The sequence below is a fragment of the Coregonus clupeaformis genome, chromosome 19 (assembly GCF_020615455.1).
Source record: "Coregonus clupeaformis isolate EN_2021a chromosome 19, ASM2061545v1, whole genome shotgun sequence".
NCBI lineage: Eukaryota > Metazoa > Chordata > Actinopteri > Salmoniformes > Salmonidae > Coregonus > Coregonus clupeaformis.
In genome coordinates, this window is record NC_059210.1 from 38,161,290 (window position 1) to 38,188,905 (window position 27,616).

At 40.5% G+C, this 27,616-nt stretch overlaps 1 protein-coding gene across 1 annotated transcript; it reads right to left on the bottom strand.

Moving 5' to 3' along the window:
• Nucleotides 1-254: 254 nt before the first annotated feature.
• On the bottom strand, nt 255-27,290 carry gpia (glucose-6-phosphate isomerase a). The gene is made up of 18 exons (XM_041837925.2): nt 27,002-27,290; nt 25,843-25,933; nt 21,737-21,805; nt 21,001-21,120; nt 20,521-20,604; nt 13,194-13,340; nt 12,818-12,889; nt 12,219-12,263; nt 12,049-12,102; nt 11,394-11,454; nt 11,137-11,180; nt 10,788-10,940; nt 10,079-10,208; nt 9,842-9,918; nt 9,434-9,562; nt 9,043-9,118; nt 876-942; nt 255-751 (listed from the first exon to the last, which is right to left on the bottom strand). The coding sequence occupies exons 1-18, from the start codon at nt 27,118-27,120 to the stop codon at nt 628-630; spliced, it is 1,662 nt and encodes a 553-aa protein (XP_041693859.1). The 5' UTR covers nt 27,121-27,290; the 3' UTR covers nt 255-627.
• Nucleotides 27,291-27,616: the final 326 nt, after the last annotated feature.

Here is a 27,616-nt window from a genome sequence, read left to right on the forward strand (position 1 = left end):
AAAATGACATTGAAAAAAACTACCCTCCCTAAATGCATGTATATTTCTTGCTCAAAACATCTTGTCAAAAACTAATGAAACCTATATATTTTAAATATCTACTGAAATAACTAACATATTTCATATGTTGTTGGTTTGCCGTTAAATTATGTAGGCCTTACTTTTAAACAGATAGGACGTTGCTTCAGAAAATCGTTCTCTCATGAGTGTAACATATAAAACCTCATAATTACTCAAAATGAACAACACAATCGTGTAGTGACAAATTACATTTATTTGGTAAGTCAGTGTTGACTAGGTAAGAGTGAGGGGGCCTTGTCACCTACAGTAATATCTGCACATTCTAATATTAAGAGAGTTTTCCCTCCAAAAAGTGATTGATTCCCTTATTAGGTGAGCTGTTAAACACATTTAGATTATACAGTCAAGACTTACAATTTACTGAAACACTCAAATAAACAGACTGGTGATCACAATTGTAAAGTGCTCTTTTATGCGGGTCAAGGGGCTATAAGTTGGGGCCAGGACTACAATGTGGAATAGTTCAGCCAATAGTATGGCTCCAATAGGGGTCAGCCAGGGGGTAAAGGTCAAAGGTTAAAGGTCAGCCCTGAAGAAGAGAAGGAATTAGGCTGAGTTCTTCTTGAGGAAGTTGATGAGCCCGTTGGTAGAGGAATCGTGAGTGTGGACCTCGGAACTGTCCCTCAGCTCCGGCTCAATCGCCTTGGCCAGCTGTTTGCCCAGCTCAACTCTGAGGGTAGGAAGGAGAATATGATAGATTAAATACATACATAAAAATATAGGGGGAAATATACATTAAAATATAGGAAAACATTTATATTTAATATTCCATATATATTCTCACTGACGCCTACCCCCACTGGTCGTAGCTGTTGATGTTCCACATAACTCCCTGCACAAAGATCTTGTGCTCGTACATGGCTGGAAAACAGAGGAGAAAACTTAGTACTGGTAAATGTAAATAGAAAACGTAACAATTTTTTATTTTTTAATATATATTTTTTTACAATAAACATACAAAACAACAACTAAATCACACCTGCCCAGACCCACATGCTCACACCCGCATCTCCAGCGCCCGCATCACTCTCTGCCACGTGGCCTCAAACGGCACCATTTTGTTTCTCTCCACACTTTCAACATTTAGATAATAAAGCATTTGACCTTTCCATTATGTTGACAGAGGACTGGTTGATTTCCAGTTAAGTATACGCTTTTTCAAGATGATTGACGAGAAAAGTATTGTCCAACCCATTGGGTATCTCACTACAGCTTCATATGCCATGTCTTGAAATATGCAGACAGACAGACAGATTAAAAGTACATTTACATTGTAATACTTTTGTCAGCCAACTTTCTAACTCCGCCCATAACCTTTGGACTTTATAGCAGTCATTGCTAGTTTTACACTTAAGACATGACTCTGCCGTTGTGCTGTAGAATTTGTGCATTTTGTCTCTTGTATAATAAATTCTATACATTAGTTTATACTGGATTAAGCGTACATTTTCGCTAACTGTAATTTCGTTAATTACAGTGCCTTCAGAAAGTATTCACACCCGTTGACTTTTTCCAAATGTTGTTGTTATAGCCTGAATTTGAAATGGATTAAATTGAGATTGTGTCACTGGTCTACACACAATATCCCATAATGTCAAAGTGTAATTATGTTTTTAGATTTTTTTTACAAATTACAATTATCTGTACGGTCCCTCAGTCGAGCAGTGAATTTCAAACACAGATTCAACCACAAAGACCAGGGAGGTTTGCCAATGCCTCGCAAAGAAGGGCACCTATTCGTAGATGGGTAGAAAAAAAAAAAAGATGACATTGAATATCCCTTTGAGTATGGTGAAGTTATTCATTAAACTTTGGATGGTGCATCAATACACCCAGTCACTACAAAGATGGTGACTTTAAAACAGTTAGTGTAATGGCTGTGATAGGAGAAAACTGGGGAAGGATCAACAACATTGCAGTTACTCCACAATACTAACCTAAATGACAGTGAAAAGATTGAAGCCTGTACAGAATAAAAAAATATCCAAAACATGCATCCAGTTTGGAATAAGGCACTAAAGTAAAACTGCAAAAAAAAATTTGCCAAATAAATGAACTTTATGTCCTGAATACAAAGCGTTATGTTTGGGAAAATCCAACACAACATCGAGTACCACTTCATATTTTCAAGCATGGTGGTGGCTGCATCATGTTATGGGTATTCTTGTCATCGGCAAGAACTAGGGAGTTCTCTTGGGGATAAAAATAAACGGAATAGAGCTAAGAACAGGCAAAATCCTAGAGGAAAACCTGGTTCAGTCTTCTTTCCAACAGACACTGGGAGACAAATTCACCTTTCAGACGGCCAATAACCTAAAACACAAGGCCAAATATACACTGGAGTTGCTTACCAAGGAGACATTGAATGTTCCTGAGCGGCCTAGTTACAGTTGACTTAACCAGTTAAATGTAACTGATCAAAAATATAAAATGCAAAATGCAACAATTTCAAAGATTTTATGGCTTATGGTAGAGAAATGAACATTAAATTCTCTGGCTACAGCTCTGGTGGACATTCCTGCAATCAGCATGCCAATTGCTCGCTCCCTGTGGCATTGTGTTGTGTAACAAAATGGCACATTTTAGTGTGGCTTTTTATTGTCCCCAGCACAAGGTGCACCTGTGTAATGATCATGCTGGTTAATCAGCTTCTTGATATTCCACAACGGTCAGGTAGATGGATTATCTTGGCAAATGAGAAATGCTCACTAACAGGGATGTAAACACATTTGTGCACAATTTGAGCTAAATAATATTTTTGTGCATATGGAAAATGTCTGGGTTATTTCATTTCAGCTCATGAAATATGGGACCAACACTTTATGTGTTGCGTTTACATTTTAGTTCAGTGTATACAGTGCATTCGGAAAGTATTCAGATCGCTTGACTTTTTCCACATTTTGTTACGTTACAGCCTTATTGTAAAATGGATTCAATTGTTTTTTCCCCCTCAATCTTTTAACAAATGTATAAAAAATAAATAAAAAATGATATCACATTTACATAAGTATTCAGACCCTTTACTCAGTACTTTGTTGAAGCACCTATGGCAGCGATTACAGCCTCGAGTCTTCTTGGGTAGGACGCTACAAGCTTGGCACACCTGTATTTGGGGAGTTTCTCCCATTCTTCTCTGCAGATCCTCTGAAGCGCTGTCAGGTTGGATGGGGAGCGTCGCTACACAGCTATTTTCAAGTCTCTCCAGAGATGTTCGATCGGGTTCAAGTCCGGGCTCTGGCTGGGCCACTCAAGGACATTGAGACTTGTCCTGAAGCCACTCCCGCGATGTCTTGGCTGTGTGCTTATGGTCGTTGTCCTGTTGGAAGGTGAACCTTCGCCCCAGTCTGAGGTCCTGAGCAGGTTTTCATCAAGGATGTCTATGTACTTTGTGTTGTTCATCTTTCCCTTGATCCTGACTAGTCTCCCAGTCCCTGCCGCTGAAAAACATCCCCACAGCATGATGCTAACACCACCATGCGTCACCGTAGGGATGGTGCCAGGTTTCCTACAGATGTGACGCTTGGCATTCAGGCCAAAGAGTTCAATCTTGGTTTCATCAGACCAGAGAATCTTGTTTCTCATGGTCTGAGAGTCTTTAGGTACCTTTTGGCAAACTCCAAGCAGGCTGTCATGTGCCTTTTACTGAGGAGTGGTTATCGTCTGGCCACTCTACCATAAAGGCCTGATAGGTGGAGTGCTGCAGAGATGGTTGTCCTTCTGGAAGGTTCTCCCATCTCCACAGAGGAACTCTGGAGCTCTGTCAGAGGTACCATCGGGTTCTTGGTCACCTCCCTGACCAAGGCCCTTCTCCCCCGATTGCGCAGTTTGGCTGGGCGGCCAGCTCTAGGAAGAGTCTTGGTGGTTCCAAACTTCTTCAATTTCAGAATGATGGAGGCCACTGTGTTCTTGGGGACCTTCAATGCTGCAGAAATGTTTTGGTACCCTTTCCCAGATCTCTGCCTCGACACAATCCTGTCTCGGAGCTCTACGGACAATCATGGCTTGGTTTTTGCTCTGACATGCACTGTCAACTGTGGGGCCTTATATAGACAGGTGTGTGCCTTTCCAAATCATGTCCAATCAATTTAATTTACCACAGGTGGACTCCAATCAAGTTGTAGAAACATCTCAAGGATGATCAATGGAAACAGGTTGCAACTGAGCTCAATTTCGAGTCTCATAGCAAAGGATCTGAATACATATGTAAATAGGGTATGTTTTTTTACTTTTAATAAATTTGCAAAAATGTCATAACTGTTTTTGCTTTGTCATTATGGGGTAGTGTGTATATTGATGAGGATTCGTTTTTATTTAATCAATTTTAGAATAAGGCTGTAACGTAACAAAATGTGGAAAAAGTCAAGGGGTCTGAATACTTTCCGAATGCATTGTATAGTTTTTCAAATAAGCTTTAAAAATAGTCATTAATTGCGTTGTTTCTAATTAACGCTTCTGTATCTATCTTTTAAGATTATAACTGGTTTGGCGTGTATTTGTTTTGTGAGGGCTGCGAGATGTTTACCAGGTTTATTTGCCATTAAGTAGTATGCTTTGAGTTTAACCTGTAGTTGTTGGCTATCTTCGAAAGTAAAAGATCATATTCCTGCTTAAGTTTAGAAATGTTATTTTGATGAATTTTAATTAAATTAAAATAGATCACTAACTCAGATTAAACTTTTGCAGAGTATGAGATGATCATTCCCCTAATGTATGCCTTAAACGCATCCAAAATTATAATCGGGGGTCGGCTTTTCTCTATCCTCTATGTCAACATTTGTAATGTATTTTTTAAAAACATTTACATATTTAATACATTTCAGGTCTTGAAGATGCGCACTGTTCATTCCTCATATTCTGTCGCTTTGTGTATTTTCTATTGGTGTAAATATGCATGACACCGAAGAAGGATCCGATATCAGTATGTAATGGATTGTTGAGTGCATTTCTGAAGAAAAAAAAAAGTCACTTCTTGAGTAGCTTTTCTTACTTTGAAAGAAAAAAAAAATAGTAGTCTCCATGTGTCCTGTAGATTATTTGTAGAGATGAAAATGTTCAGCCTCTGGAGGCTCCTTGAATTTGCCTTTATGACGTCTGTCAATCTTATCGAATGTATGATTTAGGTTGCCTGCAAAATTAATAGTTATTGTCCAGATTTGATCTAATATATAGATCTAATATAGCTTGAATATATATATATATATATATATATATATATATATATATATATATATATATATATATATATATATATATATTTTTTTTTTTTTAATATATATATATATGCATACATACAGTGAGGGAAAAAACTATTTGATCCCCTGATGATTTTGTACGTTTGCCCACTGACAAAGACATGATCAGTCTATAATTTTAATGGTAGGTTTATTTGAACAGTGAGAGACAGAATAACAACAAATCCAGAAAAACGCATGTCAAAAATGTTATAAATTGATTTGCATTTTAATGAGGGAAGTAAGTATTTGACCCCTCTGCAAAACATGACTTAGTACTTGGTGGCAAAACCCTTGTTGGCAATCACAGATGTCAGACGTTTCTTGTAGTTGGCCACCAGGTTTGCACACATCTCAGGAGGGATTTTGTCCAACTCCTCTTTGCAGATCTTCTCCAAGTCATTAAGATTTCGAGCCTGACGTTTGGCAACTCGAACCTTCAGCTCCCTCCACAGATTTTCTATGGGATTAAGGTCTGGAGACTGGCTAGGCCACTCCAGGACCTTAATGTGCTTCTTCTTGAGCCACTCCTTTGTTGCCTTGGCCGTGTGTTTTGGGTCATTGTCATGCTGGAATACCCACCCACGACCCATTTTCAATGCCCTGGCTGAGGGAAGGAGGTTCTCACCCAAGATTTGACGGTACATGGCCCCGTCCATCGTCCCTTTGATGCGGTGAAGTTGTCCTGTCCCCTTAGCAGAAAAACACCCCCAAAGCATAATGTTTCCACCTCCATGTTTGACGGTGGGGATGGTGTTCTTGGGGTCATAGGCAGCATTCATCCTACTCCAAACACGGCGAGTTGAGTTGATGCCAAAGAGCTCGATTTTGGTCTCATCTGACCACAACACTTTCACCCAGTTCTCCTCTGAATCATTCAGATGTTAATTGGCAAACTTCAGACGGGCCTGTATATGTGGTTTCTTGAGCAGGGGGACCTTGCGGGCGCTGCAGGATTTCAGTCCTTCACGGCGTAGTGTGTTACCAATTGTTTTCTTGGTGACTATGGTCCCAGCTGCCTTGAGATCATTGACAAGAACCTCCCGTGTAGTTCTGGGACGATTCCTCACCATTCTCATGATCCTTGCAACTCCACGAGGTGAAATCTTGCATGGAGCCACAGGCCGAGGGAGATTGACAGTTATTTTGTGTTTCTTCCATTTGCGAATAATCGCACCAACTGTTGTCACCTTCTCACCAAGCTGCTTGGCGATGGTCTTGTAGCCCATTCCAGCCTTGTGTAGGTCTACAATCTTGTCCCTGACATCCTTGGAGAGCTCTTTGGTCTTGGCCATGGTGGAGAGTTTGGAATCTGATTGATTGATTGCTTCTGTGGACAGGTGTCTTTTATACAGGTAACAAACTGAGATTAGGAGCACTCCCTTTAAGAGTGTGCTCCTAATCTCAGCTCGTTACCTGTATACAAGACACCTGGGAGCCAGAAATATTTCTGATTGAGAGTGGGTCAAATACTTATTTCCCTCATTAAAATGCAAATCAATTTATAACATTTTTGACATGCGTCTTTCTGGATTTTTTTGTTGTTATTCTGTCTCTCACTGTTCAAATAAACCTACCATTAAAATTATAGACTGATCATTTCTTTGTCAGTGGGCAAACATACAAAATCAGCAGGGGATCAAATACTTTTTCCCCTCACTGTATATATATATATAAAATATTTGCCCCTGGTGGGATATGCAATGAAATCAATGTGTATTTTTCATCATGTAAGGCATAATTCAACATTAGAAAGCAGCATTCTTGGTCCATATTCTTATTTATCAGGATGCCTACACCTCTGCTTGCACACCTGGATTGTACTTGAAAATCTATGGCAAGACTTGAAAATGGCAGTCTAGCAATGATCAACAACCAACTTGACAGAGCTTGAAGACTTTAAAAAAGAATAATTGCACAAAACAGGTGTGCAAAGCTCTTATGAGACTTACCCAAAAAGACTCACAGCTGTAATCACTGCCAAAGGTGTTTCTAACTCAGGGGGGTGAATACTTAACTAAACAAAGTATATTAGTGTTTTATTTTTCATTAATCTAAAAAGAATGTTAGAATTGTTCTTCCACTTTGACATTAGAGTTTTGTGTAGATCGTTGACAAAAAATGACAAATCAATTTTAATCCCACTTTGTAACACAATAACATTTGAAGAAATCCAAGTTACGATAAACTGGTCTTGGGCATCACTGTATGAAGCCTAGTGTACTTATCACTTTTTCCAGCTTCGTCCTCTCCTCAGGGCATTGGGCTCTCTTTCAACTGCAGCCTGTTAAGATGGAATTTACATCGGCACTTGTGAATTCCATCTTTTGTGTTCCTTTCCATACCCACAGCACTGCCGGGAAGCAATCCAATTACGATCTTGTCTCATCGCTGCAACTCCCCAATGGGCTCGGGAGAGGCGAAGGTCAAGTCATGCGTCCTCCGAAACATGACCCTCCAAAACGCGCTTCTTAACACCCGCCCGCTTAACCCGGAAGCCAGCCGCACCAATGTGTCGGAGGAAACACCGGTCAACTGTCGACCGAAGTCAGCCTGCAGGCGCCCGGCCCGCCACAAGGAGCCGCTAGAGAGCGATGAGCCAAGTAATGCCCCACCGGCCAAACCCTCACGACACTGGGCCAATTGTGCGCCGCCCTATGGGACTCCCGGTCACGGCCGGTTGTGACACAGCCTGGGATTGAACCCAGGTCTGTAGTGACGCCTCAAGCACTGCGATGCAGTGCCTTAGACCGCTGCGCCACTCGGGAAGCCCTGCAGAGTTGAGACTTGATTCCTTTTTCCTCCACTGACTGTCTGATCGGAATGTATTGCTTGCGTTTTTTCTCAGCTTAGCAGACAGGTCCTGGACGAATCGACTGGACTGGCCATGGATTCTAATCTTTTTTCCCCCGTGCCTACAGAATTTTGACTTTGGTCTACTAGTTCTACAGCTTGAAGACTTCCATGCATGGGTATTTAGCGTTCTTCTGTTTCACACTGAGACAGATCCTCCTGTGATATATCCACATCAAGCTCCTCTGATATCGGTTTGACCACATAGCTGGAAAGGTCTCCTTGTTCCTCGTCTTCCAGTAAGGACAATATTCTCATGTTGTTTCGTCTCATTCTGTTTTCTTGCTGTTTGCAACCTTGTTTCCAGAAGGCTAATTTTGTTGTCTTTTTCGTTCATGCGCACACCTTGTATGTGCATGTCTAACACGATAGAATCAACTTTATTTTCGAGCAAATCTACTTTTCTTAACAACTAATTGTAACCGTTTGTTTGTTTTGGTGAGCATTGAGAATATTTTAGCTATGTTTTCCTGGATATCCTTTAGCTGTTCATTACTCTCGTTTGCATATCCAAGTTGTTCCTTGTCTTTTCCTCTGAGGGAAGCCATGGCTGGTTTGATTTGTGTTGCCAAGTCGCTTTACCAACTGATTTGTTCGCTGTTGTACATAACTGACTGTTCGTTCACACTCTCCTAGTTGCTTGGGGATATGTTGATCTATCGATTTTAGAGACTTCATTTAAAAACTGTTGTCTGGCTTCTACATATAACCACAGTTTTGGCAGTACAAAATGGAGCTACTCACTCCCCATGTGTCCTATCGGTACGCTCATGCACCTCTTCCTTAACGATACTATAAATCAATATTATAAAATACTACGGTTTTATTCTGGGTAGGGATTGACTGTTGACATGGCAATAGCTACTACAGTACTTACCAACCAGTGCTCCCAGCATGAAGGGTGACAGCTTCTTGAAAACAATGGAGTTGCTGGGCTTATTCCCCTGGAAGACCTTTCATTGAGGGAAAAATACAGCGTTTAACAATAACTGACCAAACATACTGTACATCAAAGCATCATCCAGAAACAACACTGACAATCAATGATGCATATATTTTCATCAATAGATTAGACTGGCCCAGTGTCTGTCTGATAAGTGTGGCAGTTTCTGCGTCTCAAATGGCACCCTATTCCCTTTATAGTGCACTACTTTTGATAAGAGCCTCATGGCCCATAGGGCTCTGGTCAAAAGTAGTGCACTATAAAGGGAATAGTGTGGCCTGGTCAAAAGTAGTGCATCTGTAGTCTGATGAGTAAATCCACTCACTTTGTGTGGCAGCAGTTGCTCCAGCTCTGCTCCTCCCAGGCCAGTGGCCTCCAGCTCCTTCCTGGCCTCGTCTGAAGTCTTCCCCTTCATCAGGGCCTCTGTCTGGGCCAGGAAGTTGGCCATCAGGATCTATGGAGATCCAGAGGTATAGTCAAATACATAAATATTAATAAACTGTTTTAATCAAACTCTGTATGTACATTTGGCATAATTCTGGGTTTGACTGAGAAAGAATACTAGTTCGAAAAAATGAAATTAATTAAAGTCTGAATAAATTAAGTCGAGTCGACAGTTTCAATGGTTGAACGATAGAATAGGTTATGTGGCAGAGTGATCGTGTAAGCGTAGAGGATGTTGGATTAGCCATTAGGGTACTAATACATTTAGAGAGCCATGATGGTGCACTACCTTGTGGTGGAGGCTGTCCCTGATGGGGTGCTGTGTCTGGGCAGGAATGAGGAAGTCAGCAGGAATCATACGTGTGCCTGGAAGGGTCAAAACACAGAAGGTTGGAGAGGTCACGTTTTATTTCAATCTTATTTCAGCAGGTATTAGAGAATGATATAGTAGTAATTGGTTCATATACTGTAACAGTCCATATTGTGAACAAGGGTCTGGAGGACAGGACAGGTGTGTGGTAGTTACCTTGGTGGATGAGCTGGTAGAAGGCGTGCTGTCCGTTGGTTCCGGGCTCGCCCCAGACGATGGGTCCGGTGTGGTAGTTGACACGAGCGCCATCTTTAGTGATGTACTTCCCGTTGGACTCCATGTCGCCCTGTGGATGAAAGACAGTTACAGTTATGTTGGTTAGACTGAAATGTTTGCTTCATAAATAAAAAAGGTGAAACATTGAAAGGAAGTGTTGTAAGGTAATCTATGATTTTGAATCACTTCTTATATTCTAGCGCACCTGCACGTCACCCTTATTAGAAATCATGTATTTTCCTTCCCTTTGTAGATCTGACAGACTGGATAGGTGTAAGCAAAAGCTTCAGCAAATTTCCACCATATTACTATCACCTACTATCGTCTACGCAACATGATCCTGTCCCTGGTTTCTCTTTGTCTAGCCCAAACAGATGCCCTGTCCCAGTCCCTACAGTCCTAGCATATGGTCATTCCTGGCTCCTGCCTGCCTGTATTACTCAGAACTAGGTTCAAATACTATTTTAAATATTTTCAAATACTTCAGCTGTGGTTGTTCGGGCTTGCCTGTTGAATGGAACCAATAGAAAATTCCCAAAGTGCAAACCCCACCCACGTGGCACTCCAAGCATGCTAAAGCAAACGCTCAAAATATTTTAAAGATTTAAAATAGTATTTGAACCCATGTATGGCCGCCTGCCTGACTGACCTGCTGGAAGTATGCAGCGAAGCGGTGCATGTATTGGTCGTAGGGCAGCATGGCGTGGGTCTCGGCCTGGAAGAAGTTGATGTACCAGACACCCAGCACGGCAAGCAGAACGGGGACATTCTGCTCCAGGGGGGTGCTGTTGAAATGGTTGTCCTGGGAAAGACAACCCAGTCATTTTAAAACAACATATTACATTACATTTTAGTCATTTAGCAGACGCTCTTATCCAGAGCAACTTTACAGTTAGTGAGTGCATACATGTTTGTTTTTTTCAATTCTATATTGATCTAGTTTGGGATTATTTTCAGTTGTGTTGAATTGACACTAAATGAAGGAGAAATGTGCCTACCATCCAGTGAGCACCGGCCAGAAGCTGCTCAAAATTCTCAAACCCTGCATGGTGACAGGATATGTAGAAAAAAGGTGTTAGGAGGATCAACCCTTAACCTCGAATTACTAGTAGTAGTTACGCTGCTTTCCATTTGAATTCACAAACCAACTTTTAGCATTTGACAAAAAGCGCAAATCTGCAATATACAGACGATATGCTCCTTCTGTATACACTACATCCGTAGAGCTCTAATGTAGACAAACAGACAGACATACCTATGTGCAGCGCAATGGACAGCCCAATAGCCGACCAAAGGGAGTAACGCCCTCCAACCCACTGAGAGAAAGCCAAAATGACATCACAGTCACAAAATCAACCACTACAGAGTGGCAAGGTTTCTTTGTCTCTCTCAAAACCTTGAAAAGTTATACAAAAACAGACAATGGCCATCACCTCGACAGTGTACTAGTCAAACTATACTGCAATTATACACAGAATCTATCCACCATTTATTTAAAAACACACTTTAATTCTTCAACATCGCTCATTTCCAATAGACGTGGTAAAGAGGTAAATGGAAGACCGTTGGGGATAGAAGAACGCCGGATTGGCGCACATTCAACAAATCTGATCTAGTTCAAATGTCCTCTTTACCGCATGCATCTATGGTTTAGAATAAAGCGTGTCGATACAATATCCACAAATTCATACGCTTAACAGTTGCATTCCAAATTCTTTAGAAATAAATACCACACCTAGAATGCGGTCAAAATATCTCCCAGCAAAAAATAAATAAATGCAGAAATGCTTTTTATACAAACACTTGTCAATTACAAGTGGCAAAATAAAGCCTCACTTTAGTTCAGATTCATTCAATTATTTCATAGGGGTCCATAGGCTAACTCAGTGTGAATAGAAGTGTATACTTACATCCCAGAATTCAAACATGTTGTTTGTGTCAATACCAAACGCCTGCACTTTGGGCTGGAAGAGAAGGGAGACGCCAAAAAGAGTAACAGTCAAAGTTACTTGTGCAATATACCGTTCAGCAGGCAGGTAACAATGTAAGATGGAAAGTGTCATTCAAAATGGTCACTTACTGCATTGGTGGACAGCGCCACAAAGTGCTTGGCAACAGCAGATTGCTGTGAAGAAGACAATAGAGTTAGTCGATCCAAATGTGATATGACACTCCAGCTGTGCTTTGGACTGTCCTAAACTGACCTCAGTGTTGCCAACTCCTCAGTAAGGAAAGTAGCTATTGGCTGTCCTAAAAGTCGCTAGAAGTCGCCACATTTGCATAATTGGCCATGTGCATGTAATTGTGATGGACGCTGTAGGAGAGAGGAATAAGGTCTTGGGAGAGACAAAAAGTGAGTAAAAAACACCCTAAATATGAGGGACTGCTGTGCGAGGACTGGGCCGCCTGTGAGTGCTTTGGGACAGGGGATGGGCCCAATAACACCACAAAAAGTTGCTAGATTTGTCGCTAGTCGCTTTTTTGAAAATATGTCGCTAGAGGGGTCTGAATACTCGCCAAATTATCGACTTTGTCGCTGTATTTAGCAACACTGACTGACCTGTGTGGCTAAAATGATGTATTGTCTGCAGAGAAACTACTAAAATTATTGGCTGAATGTAGGCTGAACATATAACGCCATTGGTTACAGACAGACAAAGGTGTCAGGAGTCTACTCACGTCATTGGCTGTCTGGAGGAACCAGTCCCTGGCAGACTCAGCGTTGGTAATGGTCTCCTGGGTGGTGAATGTCTGAAAAGGACAACAGTGTGACATGAGTCCCAGAGGAAGTAGTACACAGCTTTCACAGTGTGTGACATTGAAGGAGCAACATTAGCCTGCCATCTTTTCCAGCTTCAAACCATAAATGATGATTCAAACATTATCACACTTTACCAGAACACAACCATGTATACACAGATTATTAACCACCATAGCACTGAATGAGACATTGATTCATAGCATTGAATTATTTAAGCATCTAGATCCATATGGCTTTAGGATGGGTGTAACCATGGCAACAGGAGGAGGTGTGTGTGTAGAGTCAGTCTGTCACCTTGGAAGCGATGATGAAGAGGGTGGTCTCAGCGTTGAGCTGGGCCAGGGTCTTGGTCATGTGTGTGCCGTCAATGTTGGACACGAACCACACGTTGGGGCCTCCCTTAGAGTAGGGCTTCAGGGCCTCAGTCACCATGAGAGGACCCTGAGGAGGATGCACAACATTACGGTGTTACCATTTCAACTTCCCTCTATCCTATGTGCACTTAGCATTAAAATGTTATTGGTGTTTTCTGTATCCATTAGGACTTCAGAGCCTGTCAACTTGAGAGCTCTTAAGAGAGGATACACAATATTATGAGACATAACAGCATGACAAAATACTTTGAATCAAATCACAGTAACTCCAGACTCTACCAAGTTCTGAACTCCTGGATAAGAATAGCACAGTTCACTATCTGTGAGTACCAAGGCAACAGCTCAAGCATACTCTTTGTTCTGTTGCCTACTGTGCCGCCTACAGCATAGCTTTGTATCAACACCCCAGCAGTGTATTCTCTGCTTATACCACAGCTTAGCGCCACAGTAATAACACATTTATAGCTCACTACTGTAATACCAAAGCAAACCTGGGCAGAAAATAGCTGTACTTTGTAGTTTATTTGAAAATACCAACTTTTCAAATACTCAAGGTAGTCGAATATAGTTTATATAGAGTTAAAAGGCAACTATTTTCTTTGATTTTCAAATATAGGTCTCAGAAAACCAAATCATATTTGAAGGTATTTTAATATATGCCAGCTATTTTGATGTCTGCCAAATATTTGATGAAGTACCAAAAACTATAACAGTTACTTGAATTAGTCTAAATATATGATAAGCACATGGTTTGGAGGGCTCGTAGATGTTAATCTTAATATAGCCTAGAATTAAATACATGAGGGACATGGAATCACCTCAACATTAGAGTAGACCACTTTTGCATCTTCAATATGACTAACAAATATATGTTAATAATGAGTGAGACATAAGGTAATACAGTAACACTTGACATCAAGTTCTTATACATGTGTAGTAACTCTGAGTATTACAATAGCAATATTGTTGTTATAGGACTTTGGAAATTGCTTTATAATTGCATAATAATGGAATTATTACGAATGGAATAAGGAAGTCACCAACTCAGCTAATTGCTATGCAATTACCAAAGTATTATGCATCTACTAAATACAACAGCAGTTACCAGTAAAAAAATAAAATATGCAAAAAATATATAAAAAGCATTGAAAGGGGATAGAAGGAATGTTGCTCCAAAAGTCATTACAGCTTTATTACAGAGGCACAAGAACAGTTTAATGTTAAGTGTTACTGAGAACGCTAACAGTAACAAAATATGGCTATTAAGTGTCAAAAGGAAACAAAATATCCCAAAACAGCCTTGTTGTATCAACTACAGCCAAGGTAGGTGGAAAATCATGCTAGTTTATATTCTGGGGTAAACTATCCCTTGAAATATGGTATAGTGTGTGTTTGAAACAAGAACACTTACCCTCAGATGGACAAAGAGGTTCAAATTTGTTTTTGCTAAGCATCCAACTTTGAATTACTCTGCAGTATTTTCAGGAATCATACAATTAAATTGTGGCTTTCAACCTTTTCAGTGGCATGTTTAAAGAGTCATACAGTAGTTGAGCGTCACACAACTTATTAATACTTACAGTGCCTATAGAAAGTCCACACCCCCCCTTCTTCACATTTTATTGTGTTACAAAGTGGGATTAAAATTGATTTGTCATTTTTTGTCAACGATCTACACAAAACTCTAATGTCAAAGTGGAAGAACAATTATAACATTATTTTTAGATTAATGAAAAATAAAACACTAATATACTTTGATTAGATAAGTATTCACCCCCCTTACTCAATACATGTTAGGAACACCTTTGGCAGTGATTACAGCTGTGAGTCTTTTTGGGTATGTCTGTTTGCACACCTGTTTTGTGCAATATTTTCCCATTATTTATTTTTTTATTCTTCATGCTCTGTCAAGTTGGTTGTTGATCATTGCTAGACTGCCATTTTCAAGGCTTGCCATAGATTTCCAAGTACAATCCAGGTGTGCAAAGCTCCTAGAGACTTACCCAGAAAGACACACAGCTGTAATCGCTGCCAAAAGGTGTTTCTAACTTGTATTGACTCAGGGGTGTGAATAAACTTGAAAACATTTCTAAAAACAGGTTTTCACTTTGTCATTATGGGGTATTGTGTGTAGATGGGTGAGAAAGAATCTGTGCGGTTTAGTACATCATCCACAGCATAATTATTAACTTGACCATGGTTAAATATATATTCAATGTCTGATTTGTTATTGTTACCCATCTACAAATCACTGCCCTTCTTTATGAGGATTTCAAAATGCTCCCTGGTCTTTGTAGCTGAATCTGTGCTTGAAATTCAATATTTGACTGAGGGACCTTACAGACGTTGTATGTATGGGAGACAGAGGAAGTCATTAAAAAAATCATGTCAACCCCTATTATTTCACACAGAGTGAGTCCATATAACTTGTGATTTGTTAAGCCAGATTTTACTTCTGAACTCATTTAGGCTTGCCTAAACAAAGGGAGGTGAATACTTATGCAACGACTATACTTTAAAAAAATTACTAGTAACAAATATGACATTACGGAGTATTTTGTGTAGATCAATGACAAGAAATTAAAATTAAATCCATTTCAATGCCACTTTGTAAAGCAACAAAATGTGAAAAAAGTGTGTGTAGGCTGTCTATAGGCTCTATATCTGTACATAATATCATTGATTAATTGGTTAGACTTGATTATGTACAGTGGCTTGCGAAAGTATTCACCCCCCTTGGCATTTTTCCTATTTTGTTGCCTTACAACCTGGAATTAAAAATTGATTTGTCGGGGTTTGTGTCATTTGATTTACACAACATGCCTACCACTTTGAAGATGCAAAATATATTTTCTTGTGAAACAAACAAGAAATAAGACAAAAACTGAAAACTTGAGCGTGCATAACTATTCACCCCCCCGAAAGTCAATGCTTTGTACAGCCACCTTTTGCAGCAGTTACAGCTGCAAGTCTCTTGGGGTGTGTCTCTATAAGCTTGGCACATCTAGCCACTGGGATTTTTGCCCATTCTTCAAGGCAAAACTGCTCCAGCTCCTTCAAGTTGGATGGGTTCCGCTGGTGTACAGCAATCTTTAAGTCGTACCACAGATTCTCAATTGGATTGAGGTCTGGGCTTTGACTAGGCCATTCCAAGACATTTAAATGTTTCCCCTTAAACCACTTGAGTGTTGCTTTAGCAGTATGCTTAGGGTCATTGTCCTGCTGGAAGGTGAACCTCCATCCCAGTCTCAAATCTCTGGAATACTGAAACAGGTTTCCCTCAAGAATTTCCCTGTATTTAGCGGCATCCATCATTCCTTCAATTCTGACCAGTTTCCCAGTCCCTGCCGATGAAAAACATGGTGTTCTCGGGGTGATGAGAGGTGTTGGGTTTGTGCCAGACATAGCGTTTTCCTTGATGGCCAAAAAGCTCAATTTTAGTCATCTGACCAGAGTACCTTCTTCCATATGTTTGGGGAGTCTCCCACATGCCTTTTGGCGAACACCAAACGTGTTTGCTTATTATTTTTTTCTTTAAGCAATGGCTTTTTTCTGGACACTCTTCCGTAAAGCCCAGCTCTGTGGAGTGTACGGCTTTAAGTGGTCCTATGGACAGATTCTCAAATCTCCGCTGTGGAGCTTTGCAGCTCCTTCAGGGCTATCTTTGGTCTCTTTGTTGCCTCTCTGATTAATGCCCTCCTTGCCTGGTCCATGAGTTTTGGTGGGCGGCCCTCTCTTGGCAGGTTTGTTGTGGTGCCATATTCTTTCAATTTTTTAATAATGGATTTAATGGTGCTCCGTGGGATGTTAAAAGTGTCTGATATTTTTTTGAACCCAACCCTGATCTGTACTTCTCCACAACTTTGTCCCTGACCTGTTTGGAGAGCTCCTTGGTCTTCATGGTGCCGCTTGCTTGGGGGTGCCCCTTGCTTAGTGGTGTTGCAGACTCTGGGGCCTTTCAGAACAGGTGCATATATACTGAGATCATGTGACAGATCATGTGACACTTAGATTGCACACAGGTGGACTTTATTTAACTAATTATGTGACTTCTGAAGGTAAATGGTTGCACCAGATCTTATTTAGGGGCTTCATAGCAAAGGGGTTGAATACATATGCACGCACCACTTTTCCGTTATTTATTTTTTAGAAAGAAATAATGGAAAAGTGGTTATTCTTTTCATTTCATTTCACCAATTTGGACTATTTTGTGTATGTCCATTACATGAAATCCAAATAAAAATCCATTTAAATTACAGGTTGTAATGCAACAAAATAGGAAAAACGCCAAGGGGGATGAATACTTTTGCAAGGCACTGTACCCCTGGGGCAATGGATATTCAGGAGAATGGACATCACAAAATGTTCAGATAGTCATATTGGATCTACACAATACATTTCTATCATATTGGAATAGTATAGGATAATGTGTGTGCTCTATTCATTCTATTTACAGTATATCTTCAACATGCAGTTCCAGATATAGCCCTGCCATTAGTTGAAGGCAGCCAATCCAACAGTTTCAGAAAAGTAGTCACTTCCTATGACCTGTATTCAAATATGTAGTCAAGTAGTTGCTTTCTCAGATCTGTGTTCAAATAGTAATTAACAAAAAAATCTGTATTCAAATAGTTGTAGTCGCCTCCAAAGTAACTATTTGTTCCCTCCAAAAAATAGTTTGTTTCCACAAAGCATAGTTCAAACTATAGTTATAACCCAGGTCTGTACCAAAGCCATATACAGTGGGGAGAACAAGTATTTGATACACTGCCGATTTTGCAGGTTTTCCTACTTACAAAGCATGTAGAGGTCTGTAATTTTTATCATAGGTACACTTCAACTGTGAGAGACGGAATCTAAAACAAAAATCCAGAAAATCACATTGTATGATTTTTAAGTAATTAATTTGCATTTTATTGCATGACATAAGTATTTGATCACCTACCAACCAGTAAGAATTCCGGCTCTCACAGACCTGTTAGTTTTTCTATAAGAAGCCCTCCTGTTCTCCACTCATTACCTGTATTAACTGCACCTGTTTGAACTCGTTACCTGTATAAAAGACACCTGTCCACACACTCAAACAGACTCCAACCTCTCCACAATGGCCAAGACCAGAGAGCTGTGTAAGGACATCAGGGATAAAATTGTAGACCTGCACAAGGCTGGGATGGGCTACAGGACAATAGGCAAGCAGCTTGGTGAGAAGGCAACAACTGTTGGCGCAATTATTAGAAAATGGAAGAAGTTCAAGATGACGGTCAATCACCCTCAGTCTGGGGCTCCATGCAAGATCTCACCTTGTGGGGCATCAATGATCATGAGGAAGGTGAGGGATCAGCCCAGAACTACACGGCAGGACCTGGTCAATGACCTGAAGAGAGCTGGGACCACAGTCTCAAAGAAAACCATTAGTAACACACTACGTCATCATGGATTAAAATCCTGCAGCGCACGCAAGGTCCCCCTGCTCAAGCCAGCGCATGTCCAGGCCCGTCTGAAGTTTGCCAATGACCATCTGGATGATCCAGAGGAGGAATGGGAGATGGTCATGTGGTCTGATGAGACAAAAATAGAGCTTTTTGGTCTAAACTCCACTCGCAGTGTTTGGAGGAAGAAGAAGGATGAGTACAACCCCAAGAACACCATCCCAACTCTGAAGAATGGAGGTGGAAATATAATTCTTTGGGGATGCTTTTCTGCAAAGGGGACAGGACGACTGCACCGTATTGAGGGGAGGATGGATGGGGCCATGTATCGCGAGATCTTGGCCAACAACCTCCTTCCCTCAGTAAGAGCATTGAAGATGGGTCGTGACTGGGTCTTCCAGCATGACAACGACCCGAAACACACAGCCAGGGCAACTAAGGAGTGGCTCTGTAAGAAGCATCTCAAGGTCCTGGAGTGGCCTAGCCAGTCTCCAGACCTGAACCCAATAGAACATCTTTGGAGGGAGCTGAAAGTCCGTATTGCCCAGCGACAGCCCCGAAACCTGAAGGATCTGGAGAAGGTCTGTATGGAGGAGTGGGCCAAAATCCCTGCTGCAGTGTGTGCAAACCTGGTCAAGACCTACAGGAAACGTATGATCTCTGTAATTGCAAACAAAGGTTTCTGTACCAAATATTATGTTCTGCTTTTCTGATGTATCAAATACTTATGTCATGCAATAAAATGCAAATTAATTACTTAAAAATCATACAATGTGATTTTCTGGATTTTTGTTTTAGATTCCGTCTCTCACAGTTGAAGTGTACCTATGATAAAAATTACAGACCTCTACATGCTTTGTAAGTAGGAAAACCTGCAAAATCGGCAGTGTATCAAATACTTGTTCTCCCCACTGTATGGCTCTGTGAGACTATTGAATAGCTCAGAGGAATACAACAGCAAATATCTGAGTCACATAATGAACCATTACAGTTTATAATACTCAGCATGACATTTTTTTTTCTGAGCATGACTCAGTCAAGCATCCAATACAGCTCACACTAATACAATAGGACATGGCTACCTCGTATTTTTTATTTATTTATTTAAATACAAAGTCTCGGTCGCAGGTTCAAATCCCTGAGCCGACTAGGTGGAAAGAACATCTGCCGTTTTCCCTTGAGCAAGGCACTTAACCCGAATTGCTCCTCTAAGTCGCTCTGAATAAGAGTGTCTGCTAAATGACTAAACATTAAAAACAAAACAAAAATTAAGTCCTTACTGAAGAAGACTAATCTCTTCAGTAGGTCCTATGAAGGTTAATGGCAAGACACTGGAGTAACAAACCACCCTTGCTGTCTCTGCCTGGCCGGCTCCCCACTCGTCACTGGGATTCTGTGCCTCAGACCCTATTGCGGGGGCTGAATCACTGGCTTGCTCACTCTCTCCCATGCCGTCCCTAGGGCACATTTACTCCTAAGGTGTTGAACTGTTGACCCTGCTGGTCATCTATGAACACTTGAAGAACAATCTGGTCTAAATGGCCATGTACTCTTATAATCTCCACATGGCACAGCCAGAAGAGGACTGGCCACCCCTCAGAGCCTGGTTCCTCTCTAGGTTTCTTCCTAGGTTCCTGCCTTTCTAGGGAGTTTTTCCTAGCCACCGTGCTTCTACATCTGCATTGCTTGCTCTTTTGGGTTTTAGGCTGAGTATCTGTATAGCACTTTGTGACAACTGCTGATGTAAAAAGGGCTTTAGAAAATACATTTGATTGAAAATAAGAAAATAGTTGTTTGGCCAGTCAGTCACACACTCACCAGGTCAGACCCACCGATCCCAATGTTTACAACATCAGTGATGGCCTTTCCACTGAAGCCCTTCCACTCGCCACTACGCACTTTCTGCAACACAAACAATTTTTGGGGAGGCACATGTCAGCTGTGTGCCTACATCTAAATTTTAACATAATGAGAATTAATCTAGCACCTTTTCAAATACTCTTTATTCCGATCTCCCCCCCATTACCTGACGCCATCAACTACAACACAGTTTATTAACTATATTAATTAATTTACTCACAAATCTTACATGTTTGTGTAGTGACTGTGTTGTGTTTTAATCCATTCAGATTTAGTTTAAGACCATCCATTAAAAATAATATACGGGCAATTTCCCGGACACAATTGTCTCGGAAACGCCCCCATAGATGCATAGAGATGGAACAAATTGCTTTATCTCCATGTAAAGATGCCCTTGCACAGATGCTGGGGTTACAGTTGAAACTGGTCTCCACTCACATGACAGAAGGCCTTCATCTTGTCCAGGACCCTGTTGACCTCGGGCATGACGTCCTGGCCATCTACGTTGATGGGAGTGTTGGAGCGGTTACGCAGGGCAATGTGGAGGACGGCACGGCCCTACACACGCGCGAAGACACGTAAAAACACACACACAGTTAGGGGTAGAAACTTTAACATTATAATATACTTATTAATCATGACTAAGATGTTTATTACTTAAAGGGATAGTGCTAACTTTTTGCCCATGCCTCTAAGAAATATATAATATAATAATCTCAATACCATACAAATAGTGATATCAAAATCTGAATACCTTTCTTTGCATGTGTAAACATATCGAATAATACCTATGTGTATATAACGTGCAGTCTCATTGAGGAAGTGGTTGCGCAATGTTGTCATTGCGTCATGAATGGTGTTTGGAGAGGGGGTGGAGAACCACGATTTCCCTGAATGACTTTGCAATAGTGACCACAAAGTGTGCAACAACTGCCCACTCTTTAGAGAAGAGTTAATGTGAGAGTGTACTACTTTGTCAAATTTGAGAGTAGCCTCCTCTCATCTCGGTGGTAGCATAGCATTATTACAATAGAAATAGAATGATTATATTTCTATGGTTATTACAGTATAATCAGCATTTTCCTCTTCACTTAATTTTCTACATCTGCCAGTGTTAAAACATTAAAATGTTCAAACACAATAGAGAGAGCAAGAACTCAGGTAGTCCTGGTACCTCAGTGAAGTTGATCTTCTCTCCAGAGAACATCTTGTCTCTGGCTTCCTCCACTCCCCTGGACTTGGCCTGCACAAGATAGATACATTAAGTTTTCAATTCATTGTTGCCATCATACGCAATCATTGAATAGCAACATTGTTGCTACCATCTGCAATCATTCAATGCCCACAAACAGGTTATTACAACATAAGTAGCATTTGCGACAGCACATACCAGTAGGACTAGAAATGTCTTGATTTTAAGCAATCCATCTTCCTTAATCTTAAGAAGGAAGTGTTGGTCTAACTTTAATGTCAGTTTTACCACATTCCCTGGGTACTAGTCTAGCATGCTACTATGGATGGATGAATGAATAGAAGTGGGTGATCTGGCCACATTTCAATTACAAGGACATTTTCAATTTCTGTCAAATGTGTTGTCAACGGTATACTCTCAAGGGTTCTATTGTTGGGGAATGGACTGGAATTGCTGATGTGATTGTAAAATATGAAGAGACAATTTTAAGTATTAAATGCATTGCATTATCAACGTTTCTCACAGCCATCTGGTAGCTAGCACAACAATAAGTTGACATGCAGTGGTAGGACTTTAAATAGACTTTCACTAGGAGAGAAAAGGCTTAAGGTTGATGAGGGTTGACAGCCGGCTGTAAGTCATGCCGGCTGTGTGTATGTATAATACGTTCATACATACACACAGACGTGCAGTCAGGGTAGGCAGTGCTTACCCTGTGATAATCTAATAAAAAAAAGCTGTTATGAAATGTCAAATAAAATTATATTTAAAAAAATGTTATTTAGTGTTATCAAAGTTTTTTTTCTAAATGATTCTGGTGGTTTTTATGCTCAAAATCTCAAATTTGCTAAAACTGCATCAAAACCTCAGGAAAGGCGCCAGGGTATTCATTCCTTCCCAGCCATTCAAATCGTTGAGGGCGCCCCGGCCTTTTCTGACTCCGGTCACTGTTAATGGACAGGGTCAGCATAGGCCTTGCTGCTTTGCCTAGCCTTCATTCGTCGCATTGAGACAATTTCATATTTTGCGCATGCGTATTGCCTAAACATGTGGTGTGGGTATTGCCTGGGGTAAGCTGTGCACATTATTTGGTGCTCGCATCCCTTGAATTGAACAAAGCTAGCTAGCTAGCAAAAACAACCTGACAAATGGACACTATTGCACCTCAAACAATTTTCCAAGTTGGAATAATGTAACGTGCCGTTTGGACGGTTCGAAGAGGAACTTCCAACTATAATGAAAGTTAAGACCAGACAGAGGCAGCATACAGGAGCTCTACACACAAGACGTGACATGACAGGCAACCACCATCTCCCTCACTGCTACCCCGTTCATAGATGCTAACCGCTTTAGCGCCTATTGACGATAGTATCTTCTGACCGGGGGAGTTTTATTTAGAGCCCCAACGCTTGCTCTAAACAGAAGAGATGAGTCTTCCATTAAAGCAATTCAGTTTGTCCTTCTCTTAGGCTTTATTTGTGTCCAGGAAACCGCCCCTCTTAAAGATCTGGATTATTTAGACCATTCCTGGTGAACAAGCAAACCAATAAACAGCCGTTATAATAGTTTGTTATGGTCTCTAATGGTGTTCAACGGTAAAGTCCCAAACACACTGTATGGTGTTTTGTTATGGTATTGGGTTGGGTTAAATGGTAAATGTCACTAATCACACTACATATAAAATATGTTTTCTAATATTTTTTGTGAAAAACATACGACTGCCATGCAATGGTTTATAATTGAATCATTATATTAAGGTTGTCACAACATTTTAGTCACTAGCCCATTTCTCCAAAGTTTTGGGCTTTCAGGAAAAGTCTTCATATGAGAATTGCATAGTTCAAGACATGGCATATGAGGGTGCAGTTTGATACCCGAAGGGTTGGACGATACTTTTCTCATCAATCATCTTTAAAAAAAAAGTTATACTTAAAAACTGGAAATCAACCAGTCCTCTGTCCTTAACACAATGGAAAGGTCAAATGCTTTATTATCACATTTTTTAAGTGCGTGGGCGACGGCAAGAAACCAAATGGTGCAGTTTGAAGCCATGTGGCGGAGAGTGATGCGAGCGCTGGAGATGGGGGTGTGAGCATGTGGGTCTGGGCAGGTGTGATGTAGTTGAAGTTGTGTGTGATGTAGTTTGTATTGTAAAAAAATACAAATGTATACAAAAATTATAGAGAATTGCACCATACGGATAGCCCTCTCAGAGAGCTGCCATTTGTTGGACTATTCAAGGATAAGCATTAGGTTGCTAAGAACAGGATAAACAGAATTGCTTTCATGGAGGACTGGCTTGACCACACAATTTATTTTCATCATTAGAAAAAGCTATTGCCTGACAACTCAAACTGAATTATTCCGCTGCTCTATGTTCACTACATACTTCAGTCTGAGACTACCATCGTTGAAGTAATTTGCGGTGACATCAAAATGAGGGGTGTTGTACAAAATAAAGTCATCACCAATCAGAGTATCAAAGCCAATGACACATTTTCAAAACGCCGCTTTACCCGTGTGTGTTCTGGCTCTGGACCAACCCATCGGTTTCTGGGATCAATCAGAACGGTTGGAACGTGTTTGGTTCTAGAAATCGTCAGGGAGGTACTCAGATCCAGACTCCATGTGGAGAAGAAGCTAACGTCCGTGGGCGTGGAGTAGCGTTTGGCCGGAGCGAGGAGTTTGGGTAGCCAGGCAACAAAAGCTATTGGTTTTCTACCCAAAGTGGCAAAGAAAATGTTGAGAACCATTTAATAAACACAAGAGACCAGCAAAATGGATAAAAGGGTGTGGTGGTAGTAGCAGGAACAGGAGCATCTAGTGGGCAAAACATGGTACTTTCACACTAATTTAGGGTAAATAATGCAAGCGACTTCAATGGCTAATTTCTCTAAACAGGGGGGGGGGAAACCATCACCAGATTCACAGGGAATACATTACAAAGGATGAAGAAGCAATAATCCAAACCACATCTTTATACTACTTGTCAAACATAGAGAACTGATACTGTATACTGGTTGTTGGGGTGCGATTGGCATGGGGTGTCGGGGGTCCGTTTATTAGATTCCTCATGCCTTACTCATTGTTAGGAATAATTATGGTCCAAATCGAATGTCAGGTACTATATTTATTGACAATTATATGAATTCTATAAATTAAAATGGCCCATTTGGATGCAATCAATTAGCTTCATTTCTCAGAGATCAAATTATATTTCAACAAAATAATGTTTCAGGAATGCTAATCTTATGTTTCTAACAACAGAAACGATTTCAGAACAATCTGAGATGGTGGATGTCATGGCTTGCTGAAATTATATGGAATGACCCATGCAGAATAAAATAATGGACATGGGGCTCTGCTGTGACTTCTACAACGCTGTCACGGAGGTTCACCAGACTAATTTACAAGTAAAGGTAGGCCTAAATGCATTTTACTTAGCAATTTGCGGGTTAGGCTAATCTTGAATAATGAGAATAGACATAACTTTGAATGCATTTGATTTATCACGCTAGCATTTTGTTTTAATGAGACACTAATGTTTTAACTTTTTCAGTAATTTCGATTGTTGATATGGAAATTTAGTTAGAACCTTAATTAAAATAAATAAAAATATTTCACATAATATTATTTGTGGGTTTGCACATGCAGCGCATTGGAAGAATTGTAAATCCATTGTGAAATACTATGGAGTTTACATTGCAAATTATCCAAAGGAAAGTTGTCCATATATTGGTATTTTAGTGTCACCTATCAGTTCAAACTATAGCCGCTACATCGGTCTATGGCTGAGCTGAGCAGTGTGTCATTTTGTCAGATGATTTGAAATATGCTGCCATCGAAGGCTATCGCTTGTATATCTTGGCTACATTGGTATTTAATTTGGTGAACATGTTTGTCAATTTTGGTTAATAGCCTATGTCACGCTAGTTGTTGGAGCCATCTGTTGGATGGTGAACTGTGTATAGGTTCTTGAGGTCGGTCATTCCCATTGGGTCAAAACTGAGAGCAAACATCTACTGTTATGGTAGTATCTTCTCACAACTGCTATAGTTATGAGAATACATAACATTGATGTGTTTTACCATGGCCAGCAGCATCCTCATGACTTCCTCATTGACAAGATTCTTGGAGTAATCAAGCAGGATGTCTCCATCATCTGTCTCAAGGGTTGTGCTACCAAGGAAAGAGATAACATAGAAAACAAATGTAAAAAATCTAGAACGATCAAATAGGGTTTCTAACTAATTCCTTATAATTTCTATGTACAGTGATAAAGTAGATCGTTGGAATTTATCTTACTGTGCCAATTACATAATTTATTCTGAATTGTAACAAGATTATGTGTTACTGACTGTGTATGTGTTGCAGTGTTAATGTGGCTTGGTGAGAGAAGGTACACAATTTTATTATCAGGGTTTCTATTACGGAAGATGGTGCAGGTTTTATTGTAGGGGCGTAGCAAGCTAGCCTTGTTGCTTAACGGCGGGCGTGCGTGTGACTGCAGACCACTCCGTTAGAACGTCGTGACAGCCATCTTGATGGTTATATTGTTTCAGTAAATTTGTCAGTGGTACCTAAAAGAGGTCTAGGCTGGGTTTAGGTCCCACGTTAGCTAGACTTCAAACGCCTACCGGTAGGCTATGTATGTGCAAAACTGCACGTAGATAGCCAACGCCAGCTGCTTAATGAAAGGAAGCGAACATACAGCATTAGCTAGCATACTAACCCAGCTAAATGGGGCCCTAGTTAAAACGAATATATTTGACAGCTCGATGACAACATAGCTAGTTACAATGTAACTGGGTGTAGAGCGAAAGAATAATGAATAGCATCTGACAAATTCGAAATGGAACATGAGATCATGTCGAACATTTCACAAATCAGATACTAAGCTATGTTTTACGACTGGAAAAGCAATCGATCACAAACGATGACCTTGTACTGTGTACTCATACAAGTATGAAGAGCTTTCTATTAGCCAGATAACTACATAGCTAAAAGGGAAATGACCATTCTTGCTTCCCTACTTATACTATAAAGCTTATACTATAGTTATGGAATCACATTTGATTGGTACCAAGATGTGCAACAACAACAAAAACGCATCCCATTCACTGGCTCTATTGATTTAGCTAGCTAGCTCCTTATTCAATTGTTTGACCTATACAGATGCAAGATACCGTGCCAAATTTCGGTATAGTAGCGGCTATTGGTCATAATAACAATCGAAAGCTTACTTACCTAAATTTGCTGAATCTATCCTTGTCAGCATCAAACATATCCCTCATGTTGAGGTTCCCAGCTTTGGATTTGTACCATTGTTCAAGTTTCTGGAAATGTGGATCACTTGATAGCCCCATGGTTGTGGTTGAATTTATTATGGCCCTGTTAAAACGCTGCTTCCGTGCGTAGATGATGAAAGGACAATTCAGTGTGAGAGGCTGTGGAATATGACGGGCTATACGGACACGACTGGTGCCCAAATTGATGACGTATGTCGCGCAGCGAGAGTCAAGTAGAGACGAACAGATTCGGTTCAGTCAGTCGTCCTGATAGTAATGGCGTCTTTTTGTAGGCATTAACTCTGCCATGGTTCGTTGGACAAAGTCTGTTGTAAGGTTTTTGGATAAACGCCTAAAATAATGTATGTGGTAAACACAGGCTTAGGAGATCTTATACGTTTTGTTCTATAATCTTCATCACCTAGCATCATTTTTTGTGAATTTTGAAGAATGTATTTAATAATAAAAAACACAAACCACATAAAGGTCATAATTCATAAAGGTCATGTTAACTGACTGCTATTATCTAATAGAACAAAACGTATACGATTTCTTAAACCAGTGTTAACCTCAG